This window comes from Notothenia coriiceps, unplaced genomic scaffold, assembly GCF_000735185.1.
Source record: "Notothenia coriiceps isolate Sejong01 unplaced genomic scaffold, NC01 NC01_scaffold00033420, whole genome shotgun sequence".
In the NCBI taxonomy this organism is placed as follows: Eukaryota; Metazoa; Chordata; class Actinopteri; order Perciformes; family Nototheniidae; genus Notothenia; species Notothenia coriiceps.
In genome coordinates, this window is record NW_011366121.1 from 94,979 (window position 1) to 104,662 (window position 9,684).

At 41.3% G+C, this 9,684-nt stretch overlaps 2 protein-coding genes across 4 annotated transcripts in view; both read left to right on the forward strand.

Annotated features, from left to right (window-relative positions):
- Positions 1-2,062, forward strand: smim32 (small integral membrane protein 32). Of its 3 annotated transcripts, none has more exons than XR_800108.1 (2): positions 1-664; positions 913-2,062. XR_800108.1 is itself a non-coding variant. In XM_010789851.1 (2 exons), exons 1-2 carry the CDS (start codon positions 475-477, stop codon positions 1,381-1,383), a joined length of 657 nt encoding a protein of 218 aa, XP_010788153.1. In that variant the 5' UTR covers positions 1-474; the 3' UTR covers positions 1,384-2,062. The 3 variants fall into 3 exon arrangements, 2 of the variants coding, with proteins under 2 accessions (XP_010788153.1, XP_010788154.1); XM_010789851.1 differs by having other exon boundaries at positions 1-660; XM_010789852.1 differs by having other exon boundaries at positions 1-660; positions 1,027-2,062.
- A 3,574-nt stretch (positions 2,063-5,636) lies between these two features.
- The window catches only part of LOC104961548 (protein diaphanous homolog 1), an 87,975-nt gene continuing 83,927 nt past the window's right edge, over positions 5,637-9,684 (forward strand). The window contains exon 1 of the mRNA XM_010789857.1: positions 5,637-6,464. Coding sequence (XP_010788159.1) covers positions 6,366-6,464 — 99 coding nt within the window. The 5' untranslated portion in view covers positions 5,637-6,365. The remainder of the gene's footprint in view (positions 6,465-9,684) is intronic.

Sequence of the window (9,684 nt, forward strand, 5' to 3'; positions counted from 1 at the left end):
GCGAAGATGGGAAGCTATTCACGACCCAGCTTGCTGCTGTGTTTGGTCCATCGTTAATCCCTTCTCTCGTCTCATTTTAATCATACTGAATCGATATTCCCGTAAGGGCAGACCCACAGCAGCCTCTATCCGACACGTATCGACCCTTTTACTGGATAAAAGAGAAGGGGACGGGTTGGGAAACGGAGGATCCGGCTTGTCCTTCCTCTGCGCTCAGCACAGTCAAAGGAGAACTTGTCGATGCGCACCAAGACGCGCAAGAGGACATGTATGCGCACCAGAGAGCAACGTTGAACTTCACCCTCTCTGACAGAGCCTAGATTCATTTCGATATCACTAGTGTAGTATATTGCAGTCTGTGCTTGACCATATGCATGGCAGGAGGTTTTGGATTTAAACAGCAACAAGTGAAATTGGTAGAGTGCTCTTTCACTGGGACGCTGGTCTGTGCTGACACGTGGATTGGATTAATTAATGTTGGGGAACGCTGCATTAATATACCACCTCATCGACATATGGACATTTGAAGAGATCAACCTGCCGTTTTTCCACGGCGCATGCTCTGGAGCAGGAGCGGACAGAGCTGGGCACACTGAGGAATGCGGAGCCGGGATTGTGTCTTTTCCAGCTCACCCGCGGAACTCTTCGCAGCACAAACCAGTAAGTAAGTAATTCTCCAACTAGCTTCTATGGTATTTCGAGAAATGTAGGCAACAGATTGCACGTAACCCTGACTCCTGTCTACTCAATGTTGCTTTCATTATAACTTAAGGTATCGCTATAACCTGATTTGTACATGTAGTAGGCTACTATGTGTCACTTGATGTTTATCAGTGACCTTGTAAGACATTTTGCTTGCAATGGAATTCGTTTTTATATTCTTAAAAGGCTGTTCCCAAATTTGTCTCACAGGAATTGCTACGGATTCTTCTTTGTCGGTGCATCATCAGAGACAGGACACCCAGGCTGAACCCACACGGGGTCAGTGAGCTTCATAACCTTCTCCGTGTCTTTTTAACCCTCCAGCCGGTGAGCACACGGGGCGCAATGCTAAGGCAGATCCTCCTCAACTCGACCCACACCCCGGACTTCGACTTGGTCCTCATGGCCCAGTCCTCTACGCACGCCCCTTCCTCCCTGAACGCCTCCCATGGGGGGTCTGTGGGCGTGGCCGCTCTCCTGAGACCCACCACTGGGCGAGGAGGACTCCGGGAGGGCGAGCTCCACAAACCGGACCTGATTACATACATAGTCATGTGCCTGCTGCTCTTCCTGTTGGTGTTGCTCATTGTGTTCTTCATCAACTGCCAGCTGCGGAACTCTTTCTTCGCTTCCATGCCATATGACAGGTCACTGAGAGAGGCCCGGACCTCCTACAAGTAAGCTAGACCCCCGGGACAAATCCCTGGGACTCTGAGGCTGTTGTTGGGGTTTAAGGACTAACATGGACTAACAAAATGGTTGCCTTTAGTAGTTGTGTTGAATACATTGGAAAGCCTAAATCAGGGCCATAATTAAAGTTTGCCCACATTTTTCACTTTAAGGCAAAGCACCAACCAGAAAATGCCCTTCAGCCTGAAGCACCCATTGCCTGAAAGCTTCAGGCAATGGGTGCCATTTCAGAAGATTAATGGGGCTTGGGCTTACTTCAGGTGGAAGGATACCACTATGACTCCTAAATCAATTAGTGACTCATATATGTTCTGGTAATGACTTAATAAAATGTGAAACAATCCATCATCCTCTGCAACCCCCCTCGTGATGCCACCACTGCACTTTGGAAACACATTACGTATTCCTTTATAGTACACTCTCAAGCTTATATTTATTCATATGGCAGCCTACAAATTCGACCTGGTGTCTGCAATCTGCAGGTAAATCACAGTATTTCAAACAGGCCCGACAAAATGTGTCTATTTTTTCCATGGAAATATGGTAACAGAAAGGGTCTACAGCAGATTGTATAATATTTTGTATGACTGTAACTTAACTGTCTTGTCTTGTAAAATTCAGAAATCAACACAAAATGTCCCTCCTTCCATTGTAAAATGCTGATTAAAGGACAAAGTATAGCCCCATATCGTTCCATAAATATATTCAAATGCACTTTCAAGTGGCAGTCTCTCCGTCTCTCCACCTGCTTATAAATGGCGATGCTGAAGATGATGCTGATGATTATGTGAAAGACATTGTCCTTTAATTCATTCCGAAAGGCCTTTCCACGAGTGCCATAGGGCTGCTAACCTTACTGTGCACTTTCACTTTAATTAACCTCTAGCCAGCAATTTATACCACCAATAACCCGGAGAACTAATAACTGAGGCTGAAATTGATGACGATATTTGGCGATAAACCAAACTGTTGTCGGTTTCAGTGCCAACGGTGATGCGCAAATCCTCTTCAATCTTGTTGCTGGAAAACATGTCTCACATAGATAGATGAGCCTATCTATCTAATCCGGTGCCTGTGTGTGTGGTCGCATTTGTGTGTATAGCCGATGTCTGTAAGTAAGAGAAACACACCTCAGTGATTATTGTTGTCTGTGGTGCGTATTCACAATATTTACTTAATCTTAGAAACACAGAAAATAACGCGTTGCAAGCAGAGGAGAGAAGGCCAACACTGCCTGCAGTTTTGAGTGTATAATGACAGACCAACTACACGCTGTTTTTGAAAGGCATTCCGCAAAGAATTGGGTTGCTTCACTCAGCATGTTCAGGACAATGTGTGCCTTCTCAATTCAATCATTTGCTGTCATTGTCTTCTTTATTCTAATGTTCTTTTCCATAACTATAACCGCCACTCAGTGCAAATTACATCTGCGAATGCTGACAAATCATCCTAAATCATCCTAGGGATCAAAAATCATCACAGTTGATTCCTAGTAGGCTACATTAACTTCGCTGGACAAGCTGTTTAAACTCTGGTGACACTGCGGCGGCTGCCACCACTGGGTGGCGCCCCAAACCAGGTTATTTTTTGGAAACGTATGATCACAATATAAAATAAAAAAGTTCACGAGCCATGCATGTTAAAACTGCACATTTAAAAGATAAGAAAAAACAACTACACAATAAAGACAAGGAAATGAAGCAGCACCCCTGGTCTTATTAGTTAAATAAGGAAGGTAATGTGACTCGTCATGATTAACTATATTTTATACATATTCCACTTCATTGGGTACGTCTTGTACATGGATCCAATGGAACATCTCTGTTTTAAAAATAAACAAATCAGTTTTGCTTGACACTGTCAGAGAGGTTTTTAACATTTTCAAGTAAACAAAATATGCTTCTGAAAGTAGAATTTATGGCACAGCTTTTGTATTGCATTACACAAGGTGTACCCAACAAAGTGGTCAGTGATCAATACAACACTTGACAAAGGAAGATATAGCTTAGCCATATGCACCAAATCCCCTTCCACATACGTGAGATATGATTACTTGTTTGTGTAATAACAATATGCAACATACTGTAAGAAGCCCGAATGGAGGTTTTCTGGTCAATTTGACATCAAAACTCAATAGTAAAAGTCATAGAAATGTACAGATAGAGGATTTGTCTAATGTGGAAAGGTTAGTACAGAAATAATAGCAAGGGCTGTAGACAGTGCTGTCCAAATTGGGGCCCTAAACGCAACATTTTGTCATGAGGCACTGCACATGTTCTGCGTATATGGAGGGGCAGCCCTGGCTGTAAAGGAGATCACAATAGAGTGGTCTTTAGCTATAGGTCTTTAGGCAATACATTCTCATTTCAAAAGCTTTGATTCTACTGTTTTTAATAAAACAACAGGGAAGGAAGTATATTGTCAAATTGGAAACTGGTTCTCATTTGAACTGATTTAGTTCTGCACTAAAACTATCTCCAGAAACGTCAGTCAGTATCTATATATATATAAGTTGGTGGCTTGATAACTGTACTGGCTTGTACTGCCTGCTTGTGGTGGGTTGTATACTACACTGCTCTTTTGACTTTGGAATTAAGCGTATGGGCTTTTTGTTGTTCTTCGTTGATTTTATATTTGAAATAACATGACATGGAAATCGTGACAAAGAACATTGTTACATCATCTACACAAATACAAACACAGACACACACAAGCAAAAATGTGATACCCAAATATCTTTCCTCTCATTATCTGTAATTATGTTGATTTTCTTCAAACCACCTCTCTCTTTAACCCCAGTGAAAAAATCATTGGACAAAATGGGATTTCTCCCTGCCAGCGCATCAAACGCCCCCATTGGCAAAACATCAGACACTCTGCAATTAGTCACTTGATTATCTCTCCAGAAAACCAAATGCTGCTCCTCATCACAGGGAGGAATTAAAGGAGGGCCATTTACTTTCTATCACAGTAAAGATGACAAAGACTCAAAATGAGCAGGAGCTGCAATCAACTGAAACTCTCACTTAAAGAGCCATCATTTAATATGCAAGTTAAATTAATTAAATAAAGTGAAACATTGAGCATACCATAATCCACAAAATCAATCCGGGAAATTATTTTTGCAGTATAGGATAAAACAAAACATTTTTATGTGATATCAACAGAGCACACTTTTGATAAAGACCACTTGGGTATCAAAAGTGTGATCTTCAGGAAGGTAAACAAACAGCAGAAAAGATGCGCCTCAGCTGTTTCCTTCTTTCCTTCTGCATATGTGCATCCTTTTGGGGAGGTTGTGTTCAGGGTCAGTGAGGGAAAGGAGAGGGCGCCCCTGGTAAGTGGGCACTTGTCTGAGGGTTGGGAGGGTTTCTGGTCCAGTAGCCCTGTGATAGAGCATGAAACTTGCACCAGAAGCCATAAACACTCAAAACATTCATTAAAAGATGGACACGGACTGAGGCAGGCCGGAGAGTAAAGGAAAGGGGAAGTCAGGAGGGAAACTAAACGGATCATATTCATGTGGGTAACAACATACACCCACATGCATTCACAAAGGATGTAAATAGAAGAAAAAGAAGACTGTTTTATAAAAAATGTCTTATACATGCACAAACAGAACCACATGCAGGATAGGAGAGGTGCATGGCAGAGTGAAGAGACGGCCAGTTAGCTGGCGCCCAGAGCAGTTGGGGAATTGGTGCCTTGCTCAAGAGCACCTCGGCAGGGCCCAGGAGGTGAACTGGCACCTCTCCAGCTACCAGTCCACACCATTATGTTCTTGGTCCAATCGGTATGTGAACCTCTACCCAAAATAATTAACACACACACAAAATGGTAAATGTTAGTAGGCCTTAATATAGATTTAATGACTCTATAATTACAATACAAGTAATAATAATCATAATAACTATAATATATTCAGATAATTACACATTTTGTGTGATGAGGTCACGAACCAGAGTTTTTTTGGGCCTACATGCAGTTCTTAATAGATGATTTTTCAGCTTGCAACGTAAGATGTGCAGAGCAACTGCTTTCCTGCGGTCTGTGGGGGGCTTTAACATCCTCTGTTGTAGCAGGACAGCAAGTATTGAGACTTGTCTTCATTATACCAGGGATCCCGCCCCGGTAACTCTTTCATGGATTTGTAATGATGTCAGTACGGCTGGAGCCACAGCTATGTGCAGGGCAGGCAGAACTGTCAGCTAAATCCTCTCAGGTGTAGCTGCAGCGCACAGGCTCCTCCCAGCAGCTCTGACCCACTGTCAGAAGAACAGGAAGACTCCTCTGCCGCTAAAGCCGTAGTCGCTCGCTTCCCCCTGTCATTTAGGGGTTAAAAGTTAAATAAACTTGTAGCAGTCATGGAAACTAATTTAGAAAACAAGTCGGGCCAATTCATCCGTAATACCATCTCGTCACCCGTGTTGTAGTCGCTGAAACAACTGGTGGAAGTGGGAAGAGCGGAGTCTTTTTTCTTTCCACGGGGCTTTACCTACTGTTGTCAGAAGAGCTAGCGTAGCTGAAGCTAACAGTTAGCTCACTTATTACCGCATACTTTCGAGACTCAAAGTTCACTTTGTTTAACGTATCGGTTCGTGTCACACGTGGATACTATAAGTCGTTTTTTGTATTTTATTAACGCAACAGGAAGTTTTCGTACTTTTCCTTCCGAGGGCTTGGGCTGTGCTTTGAATTTCCCTCCTTCAGTGATACAGAGAGGCGGCTTAGCGAGGGGCTCGTTTGGTGTAGTTGGCTCTCTACCAAATCATTAGCAGCATTGTGCTAATTGTGGCTAAGTTAGCCAGGCACTAGCTTAGGCCCAAGGGAATCAACAGTTGGCTTTTAAAAAAAGTTTTGAAACAACTTCTGAGGATACGTTTGCTATTTTTTTTACGATTGAGTTCGGGGAGATTACCGCCACAAGGGTTTATTCTGTCTCCCAACTCAAGGAAACTGATTCAATTATCAGTATGGATCCAAACACGGGGAACTCTGCTTCAGCGGCTGGTCCCAAGAAGGACAAGAAAGCAAAGAAGAGCTACGAGGATGGAGATGGGAAAAAGAAATTTGTGAGTATCAGGTTCAACTTGTTGCACTTTTAATGGTCTGTAAATGGGTTCAAAAGTTGTGCCTCTTACTCCATAGAGGGTTACATATTCTTCCTCTCATGTTTCAAAGTTAAGCTACAAAGCAACGAACTGCCACTATACCTGTAATTACCTTCAAACCAAGAGCTGTGCACCAGCTGTCAATAGAGCTTAACATGTTACCCTGTAGGAATCATGATTCAGGTCAAAGTAAATGACAACATATGAGGAAGTAGAAGCTTACTCTCCAACTATGAAAACAGAAACTGTGCAATAAACTGTAAGTCAATTCTGTCAAATTGCAACACGTCAACAACTAACTCAAGTGTACTTTTTTTTAACATTGGAAACACTAAATGAAGAAAGACCCAGCATTGTACTGTTGTGTTTTGTAAAGAAACAGGAATTCATGTATTGTAAACACTATACAAATTGAAACTATTTAATGGAATTGTTTCAAACAAATGACCTCACTGTTTATGGTAAGGTGTGGCAGAGGGACATTGAATGTTCCCATGCTGACCTAATCATTGGGACATACCTGTCTGTGTCAGCTTCTGTGACTCAGTGTGGTGTCTCTGTGAGAGCAGAGCAGTAAGACTCACCTGTACTTATGTCTTTCTTCAGCCAGCGCAAACTGTTGCGTAATTTAACCCCCTGGCAATGTCTAGCAACAAGTGAAAACTGATATTGTAAACCGTAACCAAAGATGATGCACAAAAGTCACATCTGGTCACACACACACACAACTCAAACAGTTTCTTACAAAACACATTTATTTTTACATGCAGAACCCTGCATGCTTGTTGTTGAGAACCTTCAATGTAGATAGTATGCTAATACAGGCCAATATGCTTATGGCTAGGAGATAGTTGTAGGAGTTTGTGTTTCTTGTTACAAGCATTGTTTTAATGAACAGACAGTCAATAAAGTAGGGAAGAACTGCCTGTGTGGAAGTGTTAATAAATGCATGTTCTTGTGCTTCTTCAGTGTTTAAAAACAGTGACAAATATGGTTAAGAATAAATAAAGTATGTGTTAAATTGCATATTTTTACAGTACTTCAATTGCACATACAGGTTAAGTAGGGCTATAAGTAAACATGAGTCATGGACATTGATTATGCAATGTCCTTAGAGCACTGAGTCTGGGTCATTCTACCTGCTGGTGTGAGTGCATGTGTCCAGCAGCACTGCCCGACTTAAGAAGAGGTTTTTTTTCCACAGTTCAGAGTTCAGAAAGAGGTTTCGGGGTGTAGACATGTGTGCTGTCATTGATCTACAGTGTGTCATCGGCTCTCTCAACTATCTTGACTTCATCACGCTCCGCTTTCACCTCTCCTCAGACATACCAGTGATATCTTGACTGAAGGATGTGTGTATTGTTGCCAGCCAGCTTTCCGTTATGCCACCAGGGACTGAATGAAGCTGTGTGGGTGGGTTATCCAGTTTTAGTCACTGTGTCTTTTTCGAGACACGGGCCCAGTTTTTGGATGACTAAAATAGGATTGAAGTTTTTTTTTGTTGGAATAATGTCAGTAACAAACTTCACAATTAACCCAAATAGCTTACTATAGCCATTTTTAGCATGGAGAATGTATGTATTATTATAAAAAAACATAATATATTCAAACCCCCAAAATATCATCAATAAGAAGCCAAGTCTCTATGCATTGCGTCACATTTCTCTCAACCCCAACACCCCTTTAGTGTGTACTCATCTTTACAAAAACATTCTGTATTGATTTAATGTTCGCTTGCTGTTTAAGAATGTGTGTAATCTTGAGCACATGGGTGAGTGAATGTGTGTGTGCCTCAGTTCACACACAGGTTGTTTGACTTACGTGACCTTCACAGGAATGCTTACCAGGATCCACTGTGCTGACAGGTACCTCTGTAACTAAGCATGATTCATGTAGTACGTTTGAAGCCATAAGCTGGTCCTTTAGCTGTGTTCTGTGAAGCGCTATCTGTGTTCTTCAGAGAGAAAGCATCATCAGCAGCATCCCTAAAGACTGTTGACACAAACAGGCTGGATCAACCCAGCAGGCAGGGGCAGTGAGGATTAGCCACGGATCACTGCCTTGGACAGTTGTTTGGGATACAAGGTGACTGGTAGATCACAGATTTTAGCTCTGGGGAATCTCTTTAAGTTTGGCAGGTAACCTTTTATTAGGAGGAAGGTTTGCTGAAGTCTGTCATGTAGAAGTTCTTCTGGGGCTTCTGGGACATTTCTCTCAGACCTTCATTGGCTGTTTACCACTTATTGGGGTTTCATAATAATTGTATTTTAATCCATTTCTTTCTATAATACCGTAGGTTAGTTTTTGAGCCTGTGTTGTATAGTATTCCGTTCAGGCTCTAACAGCTGTGTCAGAGGATGGACTGCAAAAATTGCCCTCCAAGTGATCAGAAGAAAAATGTATCTGATTCTAAGCAGCACATATTTTTCTCTTTTTAGTTGAGCATTCATCGAGTTTAAGTATATACTTACTTGCTCATGCTTGCAGCTAGGCCTGTCACGATAATTCATTTTGTTGGACGATAAATTTTCCCGGAAATTATTGCAATAAACGATAATATTGTCGACACCGTTTTAGACCACCGACATAATGATCATATATAATAATAATAATTCAAGTACATCCTTTCAAACAGAACTTTCTTATTGAACATTCAACATTGCAAATGAAATGTGAAATAATATTCAAATATATTAAATATATATAATAATTGAAATAAACAAATAAATTAAATTATAAAAAATGAATTAAATCACACAAAACCAAAATAATAAATTAAATAGACTCAGGCTGGAAAATAGAGCTCTCTCGCTCTCTCTCTCGGGCTGTCAGTCGATTAAAATATTTAATTGCGATTTAATCACATGATGTCCGTAGTTAATTGCAAATTAATCGCACATTTTATATCTGTTCTAAATGTACCTTTGAGGAATATTTTTCAAGTTTGAAATACTCTTATCAACATACGAGTAGACAAATATGCTTTATGCAAATGTTTGTTTATTATCATGGAACAATGACAAATATTCTCCTGAATATTCTCAACCCAACAACCTTGAACCTCTCTCTCTCTTACACTCTCTCCCAACCCTGTCTACTTCTCTACACTGAGCCAGTTGCTCAAACAGACAAGCCTGTTTACGGTTGTCGGTGAAATGTCGCTCCTCTGTCTTTATAACGG

Excerpts from the sequence above, each read along its gene's own strand:
- smim32 (XM_010789851.1), top strand. The coding sequence starts at position 475 with ATGTTGGGGAACGCTGCATTAATATACCACCTCATCGACATATGGACA. Across the intron at positions 661-912 it reads ACTCTTCGCAGCACAAACCA|GAATTGCTACGGATTCTTCT; the intron begins GTAAGTAAGTAA and ends TTTGTCTCACAG.